Below are 25,162 nucleotides of genomic sequence, written 5' to 3'. Positions count from 1 at the left end.
TGGGTCAGCAGCGGGCAAGCCAAGTGCCTTCCTGGCTTGCTTCTAATTGTGAATGCAATTTTCAACAACATAATGGAAGACAGTGTTTAAGGACAGTAAAAGTAGCGTGAATACATACCCCTGGCTTGATCTCTGGCACCACATGTTGCTGAGCAAGACAAGGCCAAATCCTGGAGGCTCCTGAGATCACCAGAGGGGCCCAGATTACCACCAGCATCGAGGGGCCTAACAACAAGGCATCTCCTTGGCCTTTCCCTCAATCACTGGCCCAGTTGGCCAAGATTGCCAAGAGGGGACCTGTGGTCCCTAAGCATCACTTAGGAAACCGCCAAAATGGGAGGATAAGTTAAAAAAATGATTAAAACTATATAACAGAATACATGGTATTTGAAAACAATGTGGGCGGTGCCCCCAGCGTTGTCTAATTAGCTAACCCAGCACTCCCAACTCTTCATCCTGTTCGTTTGTTTTTTACTCATTTGGAAATTCTTGTAAAAATAATATATAATTTTTTTTTAAGAAGCAGGAATAAAGGCTCAAGTGGTTGAGGTTAAGCCCCGAATGTTCAAGGCCCTGGGTTCGACTCTTGGGAGCCCTGGCTGATCCACTAAGATATCTCTTTCCCCAAAAAAGTAGAATAAAACACAAATATAAACAGTTACATTCCTACCAAACCTATGCACATGATTTATTTCTTCCAAGCAAAAAATTTGAGCTGAAGCTTATAGTAAGCCAAGATGTCAGAAATGTTGTTACAGCGAGTGGCAAATGGCATCTTCTCAGAAGCCAGGCCAGGTGGGGAACTGTTGGAATGTCTTTTTTTCCCCTCCTAAATGAACTTCACTCAGCTATGTGAGCCTCCAGTCTTGCCTAGTCCGATCCGCTTTGTTCTCTGTTCTCTTCTCTCTCTCCAGAACACTGCCTGGCATTGAGCGAATGCTGGAAGGAATGTTGCTCGGGTGGAATGTGGGCTGTGGGGAAAAGATGAAGTGAGGGATTTGAGCCTGGCCATCTTGACTAAGAGAAGTTTCCAAACTATGTCCTAGTTATAACTTCACACTGGAGAACCACTTAAGTTCTTCCTCACCTTGCAAATCTCATTGTTATTTTCTCTTACTGTATACCTTGGGGCTAGAGGGATAGTACAGTGGGTAGGCTGCTTGTCAGATACAGAAGGAAGAGTGATACCACAGTACTGACTGGTGTAGCCCAAACAAACCAACCAAATAGCTGCCTTTACAGAACTGTATCTTCTAGATTTGCAAACTGACAGCGAAAAAGCAAAACAAGTGAAGTCATATGGTAGCTGGTAGGTAAGTCATAAGGACTGAAGCAATCAAGAAAAAAACCACAAGAGGAAAGATGACAAGTTTTAACACATCAGTCACTTTCTCTTCACAGCATCTTCCACATAACAGAACTTCTCATCCCCTCTGCTTACAGCTGTCTGCTGATTGGACCGTCACTTCCACTCAAGCCCCCCCCCCCCCGCAAATCTGCTCTGAGTGTGTCACCAACAGTCCCCGAACTGAGTGAGTGTGCCAGCAGATATCACTCCCAGTCTCAACCCCTCTGTGAATGGCAGATTCCATGTCACAGGATCTGAATTCCAGCAGGATCGAGAAACCCTGAGTTTAGGAGGAAGCTAATTGGGGTGGTGGTTTGAGGTTTTTCTCACAGGGCTAGGGAGTGAAGGTGGGGATAGCTGGTTCCCATGATAGAGAATCAGAGCTGGGTGAATGATGAAAAAAGAGAAAGAGCTTAATGAGGGTTTGAAGGTCAAGGAGAGGAACCAAGCTGCCTCACCCAGATATGCTTGTGGCAGGACTCACATGCTTCCCCTCATGTACAGAGACAAACAGAGACTCTCTGGGGCAAAAGCGAATGCTGGGCCCAGAGGGCAGCTGGGAGTGAGCTCTCAGCAAACCCAGGAAAACATTCTTGAAGGTGACCAGCCACTCCCAGAGAAGAATGCAGCTATCCAGAGGCAGGGAGGCGGGAGGGAGGATTTCAGGAAATCGTGGCTATGTTCCTTGGACTTCGGAATGTGACCAAATGGGCCTTGCGAACTATAAGCCTCCAAGAAAGGAGCAATAAATATATTTAGGTTCTTGGGAATGAGGGTTTCGAGATACCCTGTAGGTCAGGGGTCTCAAACTCAATTTACCTAGGAGCCACAGGAGGCAAAGTCGGGGTGATCCTTGAGTGCAAAGTCAGTAGTAAGCCTTGAACATTGAGGGGTGTGACCCAAACAACTAAAACAAAACAAAACAAAACAAAAAAACACAAAGATTCCTCTAGGGCAGGGCCACAAAATGTACGGAGAGCAGCAAATGAGTTTGAGACCCCTGCTGTAGGTATATCATTGAAATGACACCATGTTTATGAAATAAGCCCAGGGGAGCCTGAAAGGGTGGGAGGATATTTGCTTGAAATACTGTCCCAAGCACTTTTCAGAGCGAAACTCAAAACCTGAATAAAGGCCTAATATAATGATTTCATTCTATGTTTTTGGAAAAATAGGTTTTATCTAAAGTCTAACGGGAGATCTGATAGGTTTCTATATAAAATTGATCTATTTTAACAGGTTCATTTTGTTATCACATTTTCATAGAGACTGCTGGTTTGATATAAGGATTAATTTATTAACATGGATTTCCTTAAGTTATTATTTCCAACACAGAGAGGGTCCGGGAGAACTGAAGACATGATAATAAACCCACAAGTGATGAATTTCGCAAGTTCTACTCCTTCAGAGAGAGAGAAAGAGACAGCAGTATGAACATGTTATTAAAAAGAATCTGGAGACTGCTTTCAGTAATAGCAAGAACAATTTAAGCATCTTATCCAGAAACATGAATCTATTCCATAGATACTAAATCGATTACCATATCATTGAGTTTGAAAATATACAAAATATTTATTGTTCTTACACACTGAAATGGAAACCTAATTTTTAAAAAGTGCACAGTAAAAACAGCGTCAAGGAAACCTACGCTAATCCATAGTACGTGTATTGTTTTCCATTTTACTGCCAACATCGAATTCTGGTACTGCCTTCCTGGCCACAGTCGGGTCTGAAGCATGTCATGGTCATGATCAGCACCGACTAGCCCCGAAGTCCACCACAGTCCACACTCCTGCAGGCGGCCAGCGCTGTGCGTGGAATCTGGCCCCATGCTCTGGGCCAGAAAGAAGTCATCAGGCAACGAGGTACCAACTATCGGCTTTTGTTCTTCTTAGAATTTCCCTGTGCAGAGAAGAGATAGCAACCATCAGAACACAAAGTTCCAGTAAAACATGATTCATATTCTTTAGAAACCCAAGTGGGAAGCCTTGGAAAACTTTCTTTTCCAAGAGCTACAGAGACCCACTGAGAATTTCTACTCTGTCTGCTTTTGGCCCCGACACTGTGTTTCCTGAGCCTCGCCTCCTGAGGGTGGAGCACGGATGACAAAGACGTAAAAAGAAAGCTACTGTGGATTTATCAAGTCACAAAAGGCCATTTTGTTCCAAAGACAGGGAGATTATGGTTGTATGAAACTACCTTTTAAAATATTAGTCTAAGCATGTTTCTTTTTTGCTTTCTTGGGCCTCACCCCGTGACACTCAGGGGTTAATCCTAGCTATATGCTCAGAAATCGCTCCTGGATTGAGGGACCATATGGGACAATGGGATTCAAATGACCATCCGTCTTGTATCAGCTGCATGCAAGGCAAATGCCCTACCGCTGTGCTATCACTCCAGCCCTTCTAAGTATTTTTTGGGGGGAATTTAATGAAACCCCTTTTCTCTTTCCTTCAGGGCACACTGACCTTGGGTAAAAATGGTTCTACTGAGTCAAAGAGGACCCTGCTTGCTGTCTGCCTGCCTATCTGTCTCCGTTTCTTGGGATTGTGGCCTTTTTCATTTTTCATTTGGGGGTCACATTCAGTGGCGCTTAAACATTATTCCTTGCTCTAAGCTCAAAAATTACTCTTGGCAGACTTGGCGGACCATATAAGATGCCAAGGATTGAACCCAGGTCAGCCACATGCAAGGCAAACAAACACCCTCCCTGTTATGCCATAACTCCAGAGATTGTGGCCTTTTAAAGGTCTTCCTAAATACTCATTTTTAGTGTTTGACAGAAGGAAGCAGAGGCTGAGAAGAAGTCAAAAGGAAAATGTCCTCCCTGATGATCAGTTCCCTCCCATATGGAAATTTATCTGACTTTTCTTCTTTCCAGAGTTTACTTTTTAGGAAACCATTTGAACAAATCCCTATACACTCTGCTAGTAGGTTCAGATACATCATTTTAAACCTAAGTGGGGAATGATTACAGAATACAAAGGTTAAGAGGAAGATAACAGCAATCAGATGGTTCGAGATGTCCAATAGTATCCGACAGAAATCATCAGGCGATGCTATAGCAATGCAAGATGTGAGATGTGGGATGCAGCATGATCCAAGGATAGTCACCAATACAAGTTACAGTGTGAAAAGTATCCACGAGTTTGTCAATGACAAGTCTTTGATTTTTTATTTATTTGGGGGTTTGGGGGACCACAGTGGGTGCACAGCATGGAGTCAGGCACTATTCCTGACTCTACATTCAGGAATCACTTCTTTGGCAGAGGCTGAGGAACCAATGGAATCTCAGGGACAGAACCCAGGTTGGCCACTTGCAAGGTAAACATCTTGCCCACTGGACTATCTCTCTGGCCCTAAGGAAGTATTTTAAAGAAACAGATTAAAAGGTTCTGAGGGGCCAGCGCGGTGGCACAAGTGGTAAGGCATCTGCCTTGCTGGTGCTAGCCTAGGATGAACCAAGGTTCGATCCCCCAGTGTCCCATATGATCCCCAAGCCAGGAGCAATTTCTGAGCACATAGCCAGGAGTAGCCCATGAGCGTCGTGGTGTGGCCCCAAAAAACAAAACAAAACAAAACAAAACAAAACAAACAAACAAACAAAATGGTTCTGAAAGGGCCCAAATATTTCCTAACATTCCAAGCAGCTGCAGTACAATAGCTTCCGGGTCAGTGACTTTTCTATACTCACCCTGAGTCCTTCTCAATTCAGAACCAACCAACCAACTGCAACCCTGTAGTCAGGCAAGTTCTCCCACAATTGCTGCCGCTTGAGCTCCAGTATTTGACACTAAAACAGATTTTCGTAGACTGTTTTTCTTTCAGTACTAGGGCTATTGCCTTGCTGGACTATCAGGAGTCCACAAGGTGGAAAGGCCACATTTCTCCAATTAGAACAGCCCTGAGTACCAAGTTTCCAGAAGCACAAGTAACTGCAGAATATCTGCCAGATGAGTATTGTCTGCTTCTGGTCATCACGAGTGTCCCCCAACTGCACCAGCCATGTGCTCAAGTATCCACAGGAAGTCAGTATCAAGCAACCGAGATTCTAGAAATTAGATTTCAGTCCTTAGCTGTGACCTGTTTCCCAGAGAGACACAGGCTGTATGGATGGCTGCCCTATACACTGCAAGCAGGGGAGAAAAGCCAGTGAAGCATCTGTATCCGCCCTGCCTGGCAGGAAGTCAACTTTGTCTGCTAGACCTGTAAGTGTCAGCGACAGACTTCAAGGAGCAGAGGCCAGACCCAGCAGCTCTCAGCTGTAGGTGGCACAGAAAGAACGGTCTTGAGTTACCAAAGATGCATTAGGCATGGGCCCAAGTCGTTGGCTCCCTGCCACATCCCTTCCAGGTACCAGGCAAACACCCAAATTGCAACAATAAAAACATGGCCTATGGGCACAAAAGTCAGCAAGAAGACAAAGGACAGGATGTTTCTGTATGTTGAAGAATGAGTCTGCCTGAGTCTTGAGTTCCCAAACTGCTCTGGAATCAATGTGAACAGAGAGATCTCAAGCCAGAAGGATGGGATGGGATGGAAGGCCCTGGCCTTGGGCCAGAGTGATAGCACAGTGGTAGGGCATTTGTCTTGCAGAAGTCAACCTGGGACAGACCCGAATTCGATCTCCAGCATCCTATATGGTCCCCCAAACCTGCCAGGAGCGATTTTTTGAGTGCAGAGCCCGGAGTAACCCCTGAGTGACACTGGGCATGCCCCCCCCCAAAAAAAAGTAGGCCCTGGTCTTGCATGCAACCCAGCTCTTTGGTCCCCAGCACCATTCATGATCCCCTAAGCACAACAAGAAGTGACCTCTAACCAGAGAATAAAGCCAAGAAGAGCCCTTAACACCACTGAACATGACCCAAAGCCCTCTCCACCATGCCCCCCAAAAGGACAGAGGGACTCCCCTTTAAGAGTCTTGTTTTTAGAGGGCCAGAGAGATAGCGCATGCAGAAGATTGGTGGTTCAAATCCCAGTTTCCCATATGGTCCCAGGAGCGATTTCTGAGTATAGAGCCAGGAGTAATCCCTGAGCAGTGCTGGGTATGACACAAAAACTGAAACCCACCACCATTAAAAAGAGTCTTGTTTTTTTTAACTATATATATATATAATCATATTATTTATTTATTAATGAACTGGAAGGCTATTCCCAGCAATGCTCAGTGCTTACTTCTTCCTGGCTCTATACTCAGAAATTACTCCTGGTGATGCTCAAAGAACCGTATAAGATGCTGGGTTCCATATGGTCAGCTGTGAAATCACCCCTACACCATATTTTCAGCCCCAGGTGAATGGGTCTGAAGAAGGGTAGCCTCAAATAATTAATAAACCAACCCAGTCAGAAAAGTCATGGAGTCAGGTTGGCTTCTCACCTTGTGGTCTCTGCACCAAACCATAACCAATCACTCTCTTTATTTTCCCAGTAAAAATTCAACCAGGAAGGGGAAGGTCAAGTGAGATACTGGTGAACTTTACAACTCAAAGGCTTGGTGGAAAAACCTTGATATCAGACCTGATACCACACGTAGGTAAAACACTCCATGACACTGAGACTAAAGACATCTTCAAGGAGGAAACGGCACTCTCCAAACAAGTGAAAGCAGAGATTAACAGAAGCTTCTGCACCTCAAGGGACATAGTGCCCAGGATACAAGAGCCACCCACTGAGTGGGAGAAACTATTCACCCAAAACCCATCAGATAAGGGGCTAATATCCAAAATATACAAGGCATTGACAGAACTTTACAAGAAAAAAACATCTAATCCCATCAAGAAATGGGGAGATGAAATGGACTGACAAGTTAATAAAGAAGAAATACAAATGGCCAAAAGGCATATGAAAAAATGCTCCACATCACTAATCATCAGGGAGATGCAAATCAAAACAACTATTAGGTACCATTTCACCCCACAGAGATTGGCACACATCACAAAGAATGAGAACAAGCAGTATTGGCGGGGAAGCGGAGAGAAAGGAACTCTTATCCACTGCTTATGGGAATGCTGTCTAGTCCAACCTTTATGGAAAACGATAGGGAGATTCCTCCAAAAACTGGAAATTGCGCTCCCATATGATCCAGCTATACCACTCCTAGGAATATACCCTAGGAACACCAAAAAAAAAAAAAAAAAAAAAAAAAAATCCCTTCCTTACACCTATATTCATTGCAGCACTATTTACTTTAGCAAGACTCTGGAAACAAGCAAGATGCCCCTCAACAGATGAATGGCTTAAGAAACTATGGTACATACACACAATGGAATATTATGCAGCTGTCAGGAGAGATGAAGTAATGAAATTTTCCTATACATGGATGTACATGGAATCTATTATGCTGAGTGAAATAAGTCAGAGAGAGAGAGAGAAAGATGCAGAATGGTCTCACTCATCAATGAGAATGTATGAGGGAAATAGAAAGCCTGTGTACAGTACAGGGCTGGGGTGGGCAGGAGAGAGAATTGGGACATTAGTGATGGGAATGCTGCACTGGTGATGGGGAGTGTTCTTTACATGACTGAAACCCAACCACAATCATGTTTGTAATCAAGGGGTTTAAATTAAAAAAAAAAAAAAAGAAAAAAAGAGGAAGTTGGGGGAATGCCTTTGTTTCAGTTAATCTAAGAGTCTGTGTGCAAAGTGCTCTACTCACCATACTATCTCTCCAACCCCAGTCCTATTATTTTAACAAGAATGTACTATATTTTACAGGGCTGGAGAGATAGCCTGGAGGTAAGGCGTCTACCTTCCATGCAGAAGGATGGTGGTTCGAATCCCGGCAACCCACATGGTCCCCCGTACCTGCCAGGGGCAATTTCTAAGTGTGGAGCCAGGAGTAACCCCTGAGCACTGCCGGGTGTGACCCAAAAACAAAAACAAAAAAAGAATGTATTATATTTTTATATAGAAACCAAAAGCAATGGTGCAGCGGGGATGGTGCTTGCCTTGCATACAGCTGACCCAGGTTCAATCCCCAGAACCCTATATGAACTCCACAGACTGCAAGGAGTGATTCCTGAGCACTGAGGCAGGTGTAAGCCCTAAGCACAATTGGATGTGGCCCCCAAACCAAAAGGAAAAAAAGACCATCATTTTTTATATAGATAGCTGACCTGTTTTCCTGTGGTGGGATTTTAAGCAGTGCCCAGGGTACCTGGGATCATTCTTGTTAATACGCCACTGGTAGTTGGGAAGATACTACAGAGGGTACACTTCTCTTGTACATAGCTGACCTGGGTTTGATCCTTAGCATCCACTGGGGAGTGAAGTACCTTTTATAAGGTACTCCAGAGTGAGGAGTAAGCCCTATGTGCCACAGGGTGAGTCCCCCAAACAAAACTGTTTTTTTCACAGTTACAAAGTTGTTCATGATTTTTAATCATACAGTGTCCAACACCCTTCACCAGTGCATATTTCCCACTACCAGTGTCTCCAGTTTTCCTCCCATCCTCTCCCTGTGTTGGAATAAGCAGTTTTTACTCTATTCAGGATAGTTCTTCTTTGCTTCTGCTTGTCTCTCATGGACTGGAAATAGCTCTGGAGCGACCCCCTACCCTGTTTCCACCCATCAGGGTGGTCCTTCTCTTCCCAATAGAAACTTTAGGTCAGAGAAACTTAGCGGTTTCAGTTCCATAGCTAGCCTGTCTGCCTGCCGGTATCTTTGCTTGCTGGTAGAGAGCTTGTGGTTGAAGTTTCCTGAACCTATTTTATCTCCATAACTCTGTGTGGATTATTTCCGCTGTCAGTGTTGCTTCCAGATCCATGTTCCTCAATCCCTTTCCACTACACTACACTACCTCTAGGGCAGGCATCTTTCTTCTTTCTCTCTTAAGAGTCTTGTTAACTACTAACTATGGTAGCATGTATCTCACTCGAGAGGGACTCAGAAAACAGAACTCTTGGGGCTGAAGCAGTGGTGCAAGCGGTAGGGTGGTTGCCTTGCACTCACTAACCTAGGACGGACTGCTGTTGGAATTCCCAGTGTCCCATATGGTCCTCCAAGCCAGGAGTTATTTCTGAGTGTCACCGAGTGTGACACAAAAACAAAAACAAAAACAAAAATTAAAAAAGAAAACAGAACTCTTGACTGAAATCTCAACCAAAGAAACAGCTTGATTTTTGGATCGGGAGAAAAGTAACATGAGAAAAATCATTTAGGGGCTGGAGAGACAGTACAGAGGGAGAATGCTGGCCCTGCCTGCATGCTTCTGGGTTCTATCCCAGCTTGCCATGTGGTCCCAAGCCCTGCTAGGAGTGATCTCTTGAGTGCAGAGCCAGGAGGAAGCCCTGCACACCACCATATGTGGGCACCTACTTCCAAAAATGTTGGTAAGGGACCAGAGTGATAGCACAGCAGTGAGAGCATTTGCCTTGCACATGGCCCATCAAAGTTCAATTCCCAGAATCCAATGTGGTCCCTTGAGCCTTCCAGGAGTGATTCCTGAATGTAGAGGCAGGAGTAACCCCTGACCACTGCCGGGTATGGCACCAAAACAAAACCAAAAATGTTGGCAATAAAGACATTAAGTTTCTTCATTTTCTACCCCCAGATGCTGAGCCCTTTCCCAGCATCTGTGAGGCTGATGGGCAGCGACCACTATGCAACCACAGTACAACCACAGTGTAGACGCACACCAGCTGCCCCTACCTTGCCAGCCAGCTTGAGCGTGTCTATCTCCTCTCTCTGCTTGCTCAGGGTCTCATTCATGCTGCACAGGTGGTCGCTCATCATGCTCAGCTGGTCCTCGTAGCTTCTCTTGGTCGTCGTCAGCTCATCCTAAGCAATGGAAGTGGGAAAAGATGGGACAATGCAGAAACTAAACTTTTGCACGCAGATGAAAATACTCTGAGACACACTTACAAGAAGACCCACATGGTCAGATAACATGACAGCTAAGTTACAGGTAAGGCACCAAACCAAGACAAAACCAAATCCTTGGGCTGAAGTGATAGCACAGCGGGTAAGGTGTTTGTCTTGCAAGTGGCCAATCTGAGTTCGATCCCCAACATCCCAAATGGAGCCTGCCAGGAATAATTTCTGAGTGCCAATGAGTATGGCCCAAAATCAAAACAAAACAAAACAAAACTCAAATCCTCATATAAGGATGTGTTCCAGCCTTCGAGCTCCATTGGGGCCCCCAATGTTACTTTTAAATGTCTTAGAATGTTCAAGAAAACATATGTCAACATTCTAAAAAGTAAATAATGACTTTGTTGCTCTAAAACAATGAAAATACACCTCAGAAATGCTCAAGAAGGCCAGGGAGATGCCCAAAGGGGTGAACAGATACTTCACTTGTGGGTGCCCAATCTGATCCCTAGCACTGCAGGGTCCCACCAGCACTGCCAGGAACCCAGAAAGCTTAGGTGAAGACCATGCCAGGGCATGTGTGAGCTCACCTGCAGCCGGCTGACATTCTGACTGGCCACTTTCAACTCTTCCATCAGGGCCTCTTTGGACTTCTCAGCAAGGGCCAGTCTTTTCGAGAGCGCACGGCACTGGGAAGTAAAGATGTTCTGTTATCTGGGGGCATCTCAAGGTCAAATGTACTGCAGCAAGGTGGGAGGGAGGTTCATTCATTCATTCGTTCATTTCCTTCTTCCTCCCTCCCTCCCTCCCTCCCTCCCTCCCTCCCTCCCTCCCTCCCTCCCTTCCTTCCTTCCTTCCTTCCTTCCTTCCTTCCTCCTTCCCTTCCTTCCTTCCTTCCTTCCTTCCTTCCTTCCTTCCTTCCTTCCTTCCTTCCTTCCTTCCTTCCTTCCTTCCATCTCTTCCTTTTAACCCTTCTTTCTATCTACAAATACCTGCTATTTATATATATATATATATATATATATTACATATATATTACATACATACCTTGTACCACACAAGTATACATGAAGATGGGATTGCCACTCTCACCATTTTACTAAGGGGAGCAAATTTCTACTAACTCAACTTATCAGCTTTCCAGATTCCCCACCCCCACCTCCCAAATTCTTTCTAGTGGATATAGAAAATCTATGTTTATATATTTTGTTTTTTCTCCAGGAGTCATTTACACTCACACTAAGGGGAATAGGGAAGTGGCTAGTCAAGTTCTCCTTCTAAGCATGCTAAGGCACTATTCTTTAAAACTTGGGTTTTAAAGTCTTTATTCCAGGAACAACAAAAGTTTTACCATCTCACTGTATAAATGAAGCTCGTTCTACATCAAAAAGAAAGGGGAGGTCGCCATGTTTGAACCAGGTCAGCTTGATAGACTCAAGCTCGATAGACTCACTCTTTTCATGAATGAGAAAGATCATGGGTATATGGGCCCACGCAGCAGGAAGTTGGACATCTCAGGAGGAGAGGGCAGGTCAAGCCCCTGCTCTGCCAAAGCCATGTCTGCTGCATCCAACACCCACAACCACCATTTTCCCAGTGGCCCTGCTACATCACTGACCCTCTATGATACTCTAGGAGGTCACCAATTTGACCAAACTTTGTGTACGTCAGTTCTGGGGCTGATATCACCAGGGCTTCTGGGAACAAGTGCAGGCACCCTCCCAATGTAACTTCCTTCTTCTGTGAAGCCTGGTAACTGAAATACTACTAATTTCTAAAACTTAGTAAAATACTACTAAAATTCGTAGTATCAGTAATAGTGTATACTTTGAATTTCTGGACAACTTCATTTGATGCTATGATCTCTATAGGAACATACAAATTAAGCTTACTAAACCTTCTGCCATTGTATTAATGACTTCATTGGAGATACAATAATTTTCAAAAATGTACTTTTTTCTCTTTCTTTTTTAAAAAACTTTGCTTTCACTTATCTGTAAACGATGAAATTATGATTTCATATATATGATGAAAAGCTATGATCAACTATGTCAACTATGTGATGCATTTTCTTTAAATAATTTTTAAGTAAAAACAAATTTAATAAAAGGAGTGCATAGCTGGAAAGAGATGATGCCAGCAGCTTTATCTGGAGATTCAATCAATGCTAAACTAGCCTGAGACATACAGATAAAGAAGAAACTAGAGAAATTCTACTTCCATCATTGTGCCATTCAAAGAGTTTGTAAGTAGGCTATATGCTTGGGGTGGCGGTCAGCTGAGAAACTTTTGCATCCCGCCAACATCAGACTCTCAGACCAACCATTCCAGTAAACTCAGCAAGGGCTGACCACTTCCTGTTTACAGAGGAGAAAGAATTAGGATCATCTGAACACTCTGGTGGCCTATTGTACAGGAGATGTTCACTAAGATAAACAAATGTCTTGGAATAAAACAGACTCAAGAATTCGCATTTCTCATTCCATTACTCATGGGGAAGCATCAGTCCAATCCAGCCAACTGATTTGAAGACCCCCCCCAATCCAACAAGAGTTTACTGCATGCTCAAAAATGGATTTGAGATACAGAAAGTTTTTGTTCTGTTTGGGGGTCACATTCAGCAGCACTTAGGGCTTACTTCTGGCTCTGTGCTCAGAAATCACTCCTGGCAATGCTCAAGGAACCCTATGGGATGCTGGGGATTGAATCTCGGTCAGCCAAGTGCAAGACAAATGTCCTCCCCACTATGCTATCACTCCAGTCCCAGGAAGAGAGTTTTGTAAGGCATAAATCTCAAAAGATGCCAATCAAGTCTGGGGTGGGCCCCAAATAAATGAGGAAGATCAATTATGTGGCACCTTTAGCTATTTCCAGCACCATGATTCTTCTGCCTCTTGAAAATGGCCTTAACACATCAAGTTTCAAACCAGAGACCTAATAGGCATTCTTGGATGCCAATTGGAGTCCATTCTACCTTCTCATTTGTGTGCCACCCCTTTAGATCCGGGCTCCTTTCTGCATTTCCCTCTGAAGGCTCTGGACTGAGTATAAATTTACAGATTAATTATCTGTCATCTGTGGTTTTCTAATTCTGATAAAATAATTTGCTGGAAGAAAAAAATCTAATTAAAAGGAAGATGAAATATTCTTGAAAGTTTGAACAGATCCCACTTTCTCATTACCAAAAATCCTCTGGATCAACAATAGCCATATAAAAACTAGAGGGCAATTTCCTTTTCAAATGAACAAGACATGGGACCCGAATGATAGCACAGTGGGGAAGATGTTTGACTTGCACATGGCGAATCCAGGTTCAATCCCCGGCATCCCATATGGTCTCCAAGCCTGCCAGGAGTGATTCTTGAGTGCAGAGCCAGGAGTAAGCCTTGAACTCTACTGGGTGTGGCCCAAAAACTAAGAAAAAAAAGGAGGAAAAAGAACAAGAACAAGATGTACTGTGCCTTTTGATTTCCTCCTATAAAAATTTCTTTATGTGTATTAATTTATCTAGCCCTTATCTAAAAATAATCTGTAATGATAATCATGCCTTGCCCAAACATATATTATATGAACACAGAAAATCTACAAATAGGGGCCAGAGAGATAAGCACAGTGGTAAGGTGTTTGCCTTGCACACAGTGGACCCAGGATGAACCAGAGTTCTATTCCCAGCATCCCGTATGGTCCCCCAAGCCTGCCATAAGCAATTTCTGAGTGCAGAGCCAGGAGTAGCCCCTGAGCGCCTCCAGTTATGGTCCAAAAAACTGGAAAAAAAAAAATAATAAAACTACAGATAGGGGCCGGAGAGATAGCATGGAGGTAAGGCGTTTGCCTTTCATGCAGGAGGTCATCGGTTCAAATCCCGGCACCCCATATGGTCCCCTGTGCCTGCCAGGAGCAGTTTCTGAGCCTGGAGCCAGAAATAACCCCTGAGCACTGCCGGGTGTGACCCAAAAACCACAAAAAAAAAAAAAAAAAAAAAAAACTACAAATAAATCTCTCTACGATTCTGCCATAAACCTGAAAATTATAGATAAGTCCTAGAATTATGGAAATGGTGTAAAGTACCAGTTAGTCAGCAAGAAGTCAGCCAGATTCCTATAGAATAGACAAATGACTATTTTTCTGAGGGTGAACACATATCAGGCTGGTTCCTCACAGGGGAACTCACCTGGGGGCGGCCCACTCACCTCCGAGTGGAAGTGCACAGACTTGCTGTCTGCCAGCTGCAGCTGTGATGTCACTTCCACAACCCGAGCCAGGTAGTGATTTTTGATCAGATCTTCTCGGGACCCCACGTTGGCAAGATCTGGAACCTAAGCAAAGCAGACAGGGCTAAGCCAGTGCCAGTGCGAGGAAGTGGTTCTAGAAAAAAGACGCATTACTTCAGCCAAACAAACCAACAAAAAAACTACTTTGGCATCTAATGGAAACTCCTAAATTTTTCCTACCCCTCAAAGAAACTCCAGACAGGTTAGAAAATGTCCATTTATGAGCCAGAGCATTAGCACTGCAAGTGAGGGCACTTGCCTTGCATGTGGCCAACCTGGGCTCGATCCCAGGCATCCCATGTGGCCCCAAACCAAATGAATGAATGAATGAATGAATGGATGGATGGAATGAATGAAAAAATATGAAAATGTAGATTTCAAATTTAGGTGGTTTTTGTTTTGGTTTGGCTTTTGGGTCAGACCTAGCTGTGCTCAAGTGCCACTCCTGCCTCTGTGCCTCTTGACTTGGGCCTCACAGTTGATGGGGATCAGGGGACCACATGGGGTGGCTGGTGACTGAAACAGGATTGGCTGCATGCTGAGGCCCTCCCCGCTGGATTCTCACTCTAGCTCCTACTACAGGAAAAGTTTCTCCAGTGCGTTGCTTATCTTAGAAGCACAGTGCGGCTTTTGGAGAATTGACCAGAAACTAAGCGCTGACAGCCTGTGCCACTGCCCCACTTCCACCCCCTTTATCAGCTTGCATCAGTCACAATGTGACTTTCAAATAAAAGCTCCATCTAAGCCATGTGTTGGCTCATCCCTCCAGCAGGAAGAGGAAAAGCCAGCACGTACTGAAACTGCTCGAAATGCTCTTAAACTTACTAATAAATTCAGCTACTTTTATAATAAACAATTCATGCGTTTAGTTAAGAAATATGTGCAGAAATGAGGGTCACCTCAAACTTATAAACCTCATAAGCCGAAGAATTGACCAACCTGAGTGAACCCCACTTAGCAGCCCACCAGATGGACTTTGACAACGACTTTGACATTATAGCATGTATATATATATATGGAGCTACATCTTTCTTTGCAAAATGCAAATCTGCAGGAGTATCCTGACAAAGTCAGAACTGCTGAGTACATGGTTCACTGGGCCCTAAAAGCCCAGGTCTCTGGCTACCCATGGGCAGACTGAGGGGCCTTGGCCTGGAACTCTGGGCCAGGTAATGTAGCTCTTGGGCTTTCACCTTGTCAAACTGCCAACTTAGTTATTCCATGAGGCCGTCATGAAACTAAGCTCAGTACTGGTGACAATGAAACAGAAGCAGAAAGAAAAGCAACTTGGATATAACAATGGGGAGGGGGAGGGGTTCGTGAGATTGTCAGAAGACACAATTAGACAAAACTGTTTCGCAGGGCCTTGCTGGCACAAGGTTGGACAAATATTTACTACATACAAAGTCCACAATGCCGAAGGGCACATTACCTCCTCATCATCGGTCCTGGTGAGAATTCCGATCTAGGACAGAAGAGAAGTGGCAAGAAATCATTAGGACAGACAGGTCCTCTCTCCGACACAATCATTCATAAACACTTGCAGTATTTCTCTGCACAGTTCATACTGTTTTGGCTGAAGACATCAGGGCTGGGGAATAGAAACAGCCTTGGACAATGTTCTTGTGTCACATGGGTGATGCTCAAGTGCAACTAACTGCTCAGAGCTTAGGGATCACCCCTGGGACTTCCACATCTACATACATATATGTATGGATATATGTACTGTATGAGCCCTACGCTCTCACTCTGGGCCCTGAATCTATTTTGTTGTCTTTCATAGTAATATTTATTATCATTATTATTATTATTATTATTAGGTTTAGTGGTCACATTCAGCAGTGCTCAGGGCTTACTCCTGGCTGTGCTCAAGAATCACATTGGCAAGGTTCAAGGGATGATATGGGTGCCTGGAATCAAACCCCAAGACAAGAGCCCTACACACTCCTCTTATCTCTTTGGCCACTGTAATATTTAATTTTTTAGACTTTTTCTAGCCTTTTTTCTTTACATTTACTAGATTTATTTTTAAAAACAAGGTTGTTCTTTTACTACAAATTTCTCCTTTTTCTAAGCCTTTAATACAAGAAAGCTGACCCTATGGTGAGGGAAATACATGCTATTTCTGCCAGACTTCAGCACTCTGTCACAGGCATTCTTATTTTCTCTATAATAACACTGTTAGCAGAACCAGTGTGGTAAGAAGCAGAGCTCTTGCTTTGCCTGTGCAAGACATTGGAGTCAATACAGCAAAAAAATAAATAAACAGAAATTTAAATAGATCCTGGGGAAAGTTCAGGAGGAGGGAAGTGGGAGAGAATCCAGGGTGTAGTCCTCAAGCCCCTTTCTCCCCAGTACCAAAGCTGAGAGTGGATCCCAATACCAAAAACAAAAATAAAACATCCCCTAAACAAAAAGACACTATCAGTCTCTTTCATGGAAACTACTAAACTGTACAGGAAGAAAAAGGGATAAATAACTTTTAGCTTATTTCCCTATTTCCAAAGCAAGAGTCTGGACAGATAGTTATAGGGTGACTGAACAAGTAAACAATGGCTGCAAGTTCAAATGGAGAAATGAGAAACCAAAATAATTTGATTTTGTTTGGGGAAACATTTTAGAGATCGAATGCAGGGCCTCACACATACAAGGAAATGCTCTACCCTTGAACCATACCCCTAGGTCCAGAAAGACAGTTTTATAATTTTGTATTCGTAATTGCCTTAAACTTAAATTTAGTAAATTGATTTCAAAGTTAAATTGGTGGGAAAGGAAAACACATGGTTAGGGGGCACAGGGCAGTTCAAGCGGATTTCGTGAAGATAGTTTTCAGGCTACTGTTCAGGTGGAAAGGCAGATGTTTGTATAATATCCACCTCGTGGGTCCTGGTGATTGGAGACACCCAGTAATGGGCACCTGCAGATTCTAAAGGGTCCCTGCCCTGGAGGAGACCCTGAGTAGTGAGAAGCATGACAGCAACAGACCATCTCTAAGGGGCAGCATGAGCACCTCATCTCTGGGGAAAGGGGCTCGGAAAATAGGGACTTATGGTGGTGTTTGAGCCACACCCAGTGGGGCTCAAGAGCTGTTCTTGGCTCAGTGCTCCAGATATCCTGGCAGTTCTCAGGAACAAACACACACACACACACACACACACACACACACGCATGCACACACTAACACACTCGTCCACACATGGGCACACTCATACAGGTACTCACAAACATGTACACTCACATATATAAGCATGTACCCACACTCATGCACACACAAAAAAAATGCACATAGGTCCTATGTGGTGGTACTGAGGATCAAACTCAGGCATCCAACATGCAAAGCCTTATCTCAAGATTGCTGAACTATTTATTCTGCAATTTCCCTAATTTCCCATATGCCCAAGCAGAATCAACTATCTCTATCAAAAAAATGTGTGTAGCAACAGGCTCATCCCATAACATCGTATATCCAGAGGTGATGGCATTTGGCCTCTCATCGGCCTCCCTGACCCATCACTCCAGGGCCACTGTCTGCAGATGTCATCAGCACAGCAGATCCAAGAAAAAAAGAGCTCCAAAGAAATGGAATGTGGGGGCGTGGGGAAACAACATAGAGAATTTCAATATTTATCACCTGTTGCTAAAGAGAAGTTAGATTCATTTAGGACGTAATTTGAAAATAAAAATCTAAGGTACTTGAAAACAAAACACTTATGAATTTGGAGGGTGGGTGAATTTGGGGTCACCCCTGGCAGTGTTGTTTCCTACAGCAGGGGGCAGGTAACTGAATGCTTACAGCACAGTGAGCTGTAGCCTACATGGGGCTGTAGCCTCCCAAGAGATGTTCAGGATTCTTGGTCAGTTGGTGTCTCTCTTTGTCCCTGTCTGTCTCTATCTCTCTCTGTCTCTGTCTCTCTCTGTCTTTCTCTCTGTCTCTCTTTCTCTCTCTCTGTCTCTGTCTCTCTCTCTCATTAAAAGGTGGTCATTAGAAAATATTTCTGAAAAGTCATTTTGGACTTTGTCACTCCTGTAGCAATAACCATGTTTTTCTGCACCTTCAGTTAGAAAGACAAGTCTGCAACAGAACAACCCTTAGAATGTTCTGGAACAATTATCCCAGTGGGTTTCTAGTCCTAGTGCAAGTCACAAGCACATGCAGTAAATGCACCAAATGTACCGATTACTTGGTTAATGACGGGATGGAGGGGTGTTTCTCTAAAGCAAGAATCAAACTGGCCTTGAAAGTGTACCCTTTGGAAGTGTGTCCATTTTCCTCTCAACTTGGAACTTCTCTGGCACCCAAGCCTGGTCCGGAGAGGTCAGGTCAGGAGGCTCAAAGAAATCTCTCTTGGTCTCCACGGTCCTACTCCCCAGTAACCCCAACCAGTGAAGACACTCACCAGGCTGGGGCCCAGACCCGGCTCGATTGAAGCCTTGGCAGCACCTTCATCCTGGCCTGCAGCAGGCACAGAGGCACCATTTTCCTGGGTTTGTCCGGCCATCTGCCCACTGCCTGCACTCTTGAGCTTATCTGCGATTCGCTGATTTTCTTTCTCGAGCTTGATTTTGGCCAGTTGTGCTTCTAACATCCAGTGTTCCTTTTCCTGCTCCAGCTTTGAGATCTTCTCCAAACTCTGCTGAACCTTGAGAAGTTAAGAAATAACTTTGGTTACTCTGGTAACTCTGGGAATGCAGCGGATGGAACTCCCCAAGAAGACCAAAGGGACAGAAACAAAAAGGAACTCTGGAGGGGGGATTCCTGGAGTCTGGGTAGAGAAATGGGGTATAATTGTAAATTGTATATACACAATTGTGGTTGTGCTTTGTGTTTTTAAGTGAAATGTAGTTAAAATTAACTCTAGAAATTCAAAGTACAATTTTTTTGTTTGTTTTGATTTTTGGGTTACACCCAGCAGTGCTCAGGGATTATTCCTGGCTCTACGCTCAGAAATCGCTCCTGGCAGGCTCAAGGGACTGTATGGGATGCTGGGATTTAAACCATCATCCTGCTGCATGCAAGGCAAACGCTCTACCTCCACGCCATCTCTCTGTCCCAAGGTACGATTTTTAAGAGCCCAGGAAGAGAGGTAAAAGCAAAGACATTAAATGGATGATAAGTAGCGACATCTATATTTCAAAAAAGAAACAAAAACCAAAGCATGAGAAGAATTTTCACATGTCATGGAGGCCGGAGAGATAGATGGAGATAGGGTGTTTGCCTTGCATGCAGAGAGACGGTGGCATCCCACATGGTCCCCCGAGCCTGACAGGAGAGATTTCTGGGCATAGAGCCAGGAGTAACCCCTGAGCACTGCTGGGTGTAACCCAAAAACCAAAAAAAAGAATTTTCACATATCAGGATACCAAAGAAAGAAAACCCAACAGCAAAAAAGGAAGGAAACAGAGTAGGTGCTTACCCAGACCCCTGAGTATCAGAACTAAGGTGCTCAGTGCCAACAGCAGGGCTGGCAATTTGGAGCCAGCCACACAGGGCTGCTGAGCATGACAAGTAAAATAATTTCCACATGAAACTTTGACTCTAGCTCTAGCTCCAATGATAAATCCAGTTCTGGGGTTGTTAAGTTTCACTTGGGGGCCAAATTTAGTGCTGCTCAGGGGTTAATCCTGGCTCTGCACTCAGGGGTCACTCCTGGCAGGCTCAGGTGACTCTTTGAGATGTCAAGGATCAAACGCAGGTTGGCTGCATACAAGGTAAATGCCCTCCCCACTGTCCTATAACTCTGGCCAATTTTAATATGATTATTTCCAAAGCAGTTGTAACATCAATGGTCTTAAGATGATTGATTCTTTTTCATTTTCTTTTGGTTTGGTTTTTTTTTGGGGGGGGAGGGGGCGGGTTCAGACCCAGTTGTGACACTCAGGAATTACTCCTGGCTCTGCGCTTAGAAATTGTTCCTGGCAGGCTCAGGGGACCATATGGGATGCCGGGATTCGAACCACCATCTGTCCTGGATCGGTTGCTTGCAGGGCAAATGCCCTACCGCTGTGCTATCTCTCCAGCCTAAGATGACTGATTCTTTAGACTCAGCACATGGTTTTCTTCTTTGTTTTGGGGCCACACCCAGAAATGCTCAGAGGCTACTTCTTGTTCTGTGCTCAGGGGTAGCTCAGACAATACTCATGCAGGTCTGTGGTGCCAGGAATAAAAATCCAGCATTCTGTTTGCACTGTGCCCATGTCACGCAGTTTTCAACAAATCATGTCTATGATGCTTGCCAGAGAGGTAGTTCAAGTGGCTAATGTTTAAATCCTGTGAAACTGTTGAAATCTTTCTGCTGAAACTCTTCCCCAAAGGACCCCAAATTTCCCATCGAGGTCTGCCAGAGCCATACCTGCTGGGCCAGGCCTTCCCGGCTTTCCGTGGAACTCATGAGGATCTGGCGGTTGGCTAGTGCTTCCTCATAAGGCACAGACTCCGGGAGGGGCTGCGAAAAAAGCAGAGCAAAAATTAGAGGAAAATCCCCTGGAAGGGGAGGGGAGGGGACAGACAGGAGAGAAGAGGAGAGGAGCCTTTAATAAAAAATCAACAGGACTGGAGTGATAGCACAGCTGTAGGGCGTTTGCCTTGCACTCGGCTGACCCAGGACAGACTCAGGTTTGATTCCCGACATCCCAAATCCAATTCTATCTTTGACCAGACCAGGAAACTCCATGTAAATAATATTTCTGTAATCTTAGAAAACTAATTCAGGATCACTAACACACACATTTTGATATTAAAATTAAAACTTCAATTATGGGGGCTGGAATGATTGTTTAGTGGTAGGGCATTTGTCTTGCACACGGCCAACCCTGGACAGACCCTGGTTCTATCCCCAGCATCCCATATGGTCCACCAAACCTGCCAGAAGTGATTTCTGAGCACAGAGCCAGGAGTAACCCCTGAGTGCCACTAGATGTGCCCCCTCCAAATATAAGTAAATAAAATAAATAAATAAATAAATAATAAAATAAATAAAAATATAAATAAAATAAGTAAAAAATACAAACTTAGATTATGAAAAAAATACCCCAACACACTGAGGGGAAGGAGTAGGGAGCCTTCCAACAGTCATGATCCAAGTCCTTCCTGGGGCACTTTTTGGAACCAAATCAGGAACACTGCGCATTACACAGGTGAACAGGAGCTGGGTCTGGCCAGCTCAGTTCACAGCAACTTACTTGACTTGCAAGTGTAAGGCCAAGAGGTGGCTCCCTGGCGCCCCTGCAGGGCAAAGTCCAGTAACAACGTGGGGTTGGTGACTCCTGACAACTACAAGCAACTTTGGGTCACAGCAGCGAGGGGGGGGAGTGCACATAAGCACGGACACTAAAGGGAACAACATGGGGAGCACTGCGGCCAGAAAGGGGAAGCCCTAGCCAGCAACACTCTGAACCCGTGACAACAGCACAAGCAAAAGAAAGGGGCCCTCACTGAGCACTATGGCCCAGAGACAGGCAGTAAAGGGTCAGGCATGTATGTGACACCCTCCAAGTCCCCCAACTGGGGAGATGAAGGGAGGGGGAAGGGAAGAGAGGAAAGGGAAAGGAGAGGAAGGAAATTTGAACAAAGACTCAACTATAGAAATACAAATTATATTCGGACTGGAGAGATAACACTGGGGTAGGGCATTTGCCTTGCACGCAGCCGATTCAGGACAGATGGTGGTATATGAATCCCAGCATTCCATATGGTACACTGAGCCTGACAGGAGTGATTTCTGAGTACAGAGCCAGGAGTAAACCCTTAGTACTTTTGGGTGTGGCCCAAAACAAAACAAAAAATACCCATGGGCCGGAGAGATAGCATGGAGGTAGGGCATTTGCCTTGCATGCAGAAGAACAGTGGCTGGAATCCCGGCATCCCATATGGTCCCCCGAGCCTGCCAGGAGCAATTTCTGAGTGTAGAGCAAGGAGTAACCCCTGAGCGCTGCCGAGTGTGCCCCCCCCCCCAAAAAAATACAAATTAGGGCCCGGAGAGATAGCACAGCGGCGTTTGATTTGCAAGCAGCCGATCCAGGACCAAAGGTGGTTGGTTCGAATCCCGGTGTCCCATATGGTCCCCCGTGCCTGCCAGGAGCTATTTCTGAGCAGACAGCCAGGAGTAACCCCTGAGCACTGCCGGGTGTGGCCCAAAAACCAAAAAAAAAAAAAAAAAAAAAGAAATACAAATTATATCTCAGGACAAAGAATGTTCCCAGGAGGAAAATGTAGATTAAAATACTCATGAAGGAAAAATAAAATAGAACAATCATAAATGGCTGTAAGCAATAGAATAGCAGGGAGGGACTTTGCCTTGCACACAGCTAACCTAGGTGCAATCACCCATATCCCAGATGGTTGGTTCCCAGAACCTGTCAAGAATAATTTCTAAGCCAAGAAAAAACCTGAGCATGGCTGGGTATGGCCCAAACACCAAATACATAAACAAACCAACAAAATCATGAAGAGCCACGGGAATAGTACAAGAAGGGGTTTTGTCTTGCATGCAGCCCACCAGGGCTAGAGCCCTGGCATCCTATAAGGTCCCAAGACCCATCTGGAGTGACACCTGAGTGCAGAGCCAAGAGAAACCTCCAAGTACCACTGAATGTGGCCCAAAACAAACAAGATCAAGAGGGATCTCTTGCTTCTGAAATTAATAAAAAACAAATGCTTGAGTTAAATGCATGTGATTGCTTAATAGACTGATACATTCATTTAACTGGGAGTCATATACCCTGTTCAAGGATGGCATTAAGATTGCTTAGAGGGGCCGGAGAGATAGCATGGAGGTAGGGCATTTGCCTTGCATGCAGAAGGACGGTGGTTCGAATCTCAGCATCCCATATGGTCCCCCGAGCCTACCAGGAGCGATTTCTGAGCGTAGACCCAGGAGTAACCCCTGAGTGCTGCCAGGTGTGACTCAAAAACCAAAACCAAAACAAAAAACAACAACAAAAAAAAGAAATCTGCTTAGAGGGTGCTAGGGGACAGGGAGATTCATATTACAAAAACTAAAAATTTGGGAGTTTTGTTTTGGGGCCACTTCCAGTGGTGATCAGGAAATACTATTGGTGTGGCTCAGGGGACCCTATAAGATGCTGTGGTTTGAGCCTGGGTCAAGTGCATCCAAAGTAACAGCCTTTACCACAGTATGGTTACTCTGACCCCTCTACTAATTGTTTTCTTGTGAACTTGTGTGCTGTTTTTATATACCGGAGAATAACCTCGTATTTTAATGGACCAGGGACATGGAGCAGACTTCCCAAGTGGGAGGTCCTGGGTTCAATTATTGGGCCTAAGACAACCAACAAGCACTAACTCCACACAGAGAAATGATGTGCAGTACAGTCGCCTGTTCAGGAAGCTGTTCCTTCATGGTATTTCTATTTTATTTTTGCTCGACAACAGCTTTTCAGTTGGAGGTAGCCCAATGGTTGATCTTCACTTGCATTTCCCTTGTTGGCCTCAAACCCATCTGTGGTTGAGGAGGAAAGAATGAAGACCCAGAATGAACTCAAGGTGTACTGGCTCTCATTAAAATGGGCCATAGGTTTAGGAGTCTAGTAGACCTCGGGGTAATCTAAAACACTTAGAAGAAACAAATGACACTGAATGACTAATAAGACAGGAATCATGGCCAGAGCGATAGCACAGTGGGGAGGGCATTTGTCTTAAACGCAGCCATCCTGGGTTCAATCTCCAGCATCTCCTGTGGTCTCCAGAGCACTGCCAGGAGTAACTGCTGACCAAAGAGCCATGAGTGAACCCTGAGCACTGCCAGGTGTGACCCCCCCCCCAAAAAAAAAACAAAGTCAAAAACCAAAGAAGGAGGGATGAGAAGTTCTAAACAATAAAAGATATAGATACTGCAATAACCAGAAAATATACAGAGAAATGGTAATAAAATTCCTTTATATCGCTAATTTCACTAGACAGCAATGACTTCCCTCTCCAAAATCTTTCTGTCTTAAATTCAGAATGTCCACAGCAATACTGTGGACACTAGGGTTTAAGATGTACATTGGGGGCCGGGCGGTGGCGCTAAAGGTAAGGTGCCTGCCTTGCCTGCGCTAGCCTCGGACGGACCGCGGTTCGATTCCCCCGGTGTCCCATATGGTCCCCCAAGCCAGGAGCGACTTCTGAGCGCATAGCCAGGAGTAACCCCTGAGCATTACCGGGTGTGGCCCAAAAACCAAAAAAAAAAAAAAAAAAAAAAGATGTACATTGGCGGAGAGAAAGCATGGAGGTAGCGCATTTGCCTTGCATGCATAAGGACGGTGGTTCGAATCCCGGCATCCCATATGGTCCCCCGAGCCTGCTAGGAGCGAATCCTGAGCATAGAGCCAGGAATGGCCCCTGAGCACTAACAGGTGTGACCCAAAATCCAAAAAAAAAAAAAAAAAAAGATGTACATTGGCAGGTAACTGCTTTAAGTACATAGAACATTCTCACATATTAATTTTTATCCTACTGTCTTCCATCTGTTCTAGATTTGTCCGATTAAATCTGTTATTCTTTTCAATCTCTAAATTGATCTGCAGAACTTATTATTGCCTACGTTTTCTTTCTTTCCCCATTTCAGACTTTTATTATCTAATCTTTTTGTTTTTTTGTTTTTGTTTTTGTTTTGTTTTGTCACACCCAGCCACTCAGAAGTTAATCCTGGCTCTGTGTCAGAAGTTGCTCCTGGCAGGCTTGGGGGACCATATGGGATGCCACATATTCGAACCGCGATTAGTCCTGTGTTG

General features: G+C 44.6%; 1 protein-coding gene across 1 annotated transcript in view; it reads right to left on the bottom strand.

The window, feature by feature from the left end:
- Positions 1-2,624: 2,624 nt before the first annotated feature.
- PPP1R21 (protein phosphatase 1 regulatory subunit 21) overlaps positions 2,625-25,162 on the bottom strand; it is a 53,232-nt gene continuing 30,694 nt past the window's right edge. The window contains exons 16-22 of the mRNA XM_049784345.1: positions 20,782-20,874; positions 18,829-19,071; positions 15,864-15,896; positions 14,351-14,476; positions 10,751-10,849; positions 9,999-10,127; positions 2,625-3,250 (exon numbers count right to left, since the gene is read on the bottom strand). Of these exons, the coding sequence (XP_049640302.1) occupies positions 3,221-3,250; positions 9,999-10,127; positions 10,751-10,849; positions 14,351-14,476; positions 15,864-15,896; positions 18,829-19,071; positions 20,782-20,874 (753 nt within the window). The 3' untranslated portion in view covers positions 2,625-3,220. The remainder of the gene's footprint in view (positions 3,251-9,998; positions 10,128-10,750; positions 10,850-14,350; positions 14,477-15,863; positions 15,897-18,828; positions 19,072-20,781; positions 20,875-25,162) is intronic.

Source organism: Suncus etruscus, chromosome 12 (assembly GCF_024139225.1).
Source record: "Suncus etruscus isolate mSunEtr1 chromosome 12, mSunEtr1.pri.cur, whole genome shotgun sequence".
Classification (NCBI taxonomy): Eukaryota; Metazoa; Chordata; class Mammalia; order Eulipotyphla; family Soricidae; genus Suncus; species Suncus etruscus.
Note: the sequence above shows the minus strand (reverse complement) of the source record. Positions and strands in the feature narration are given on the sequence as shown.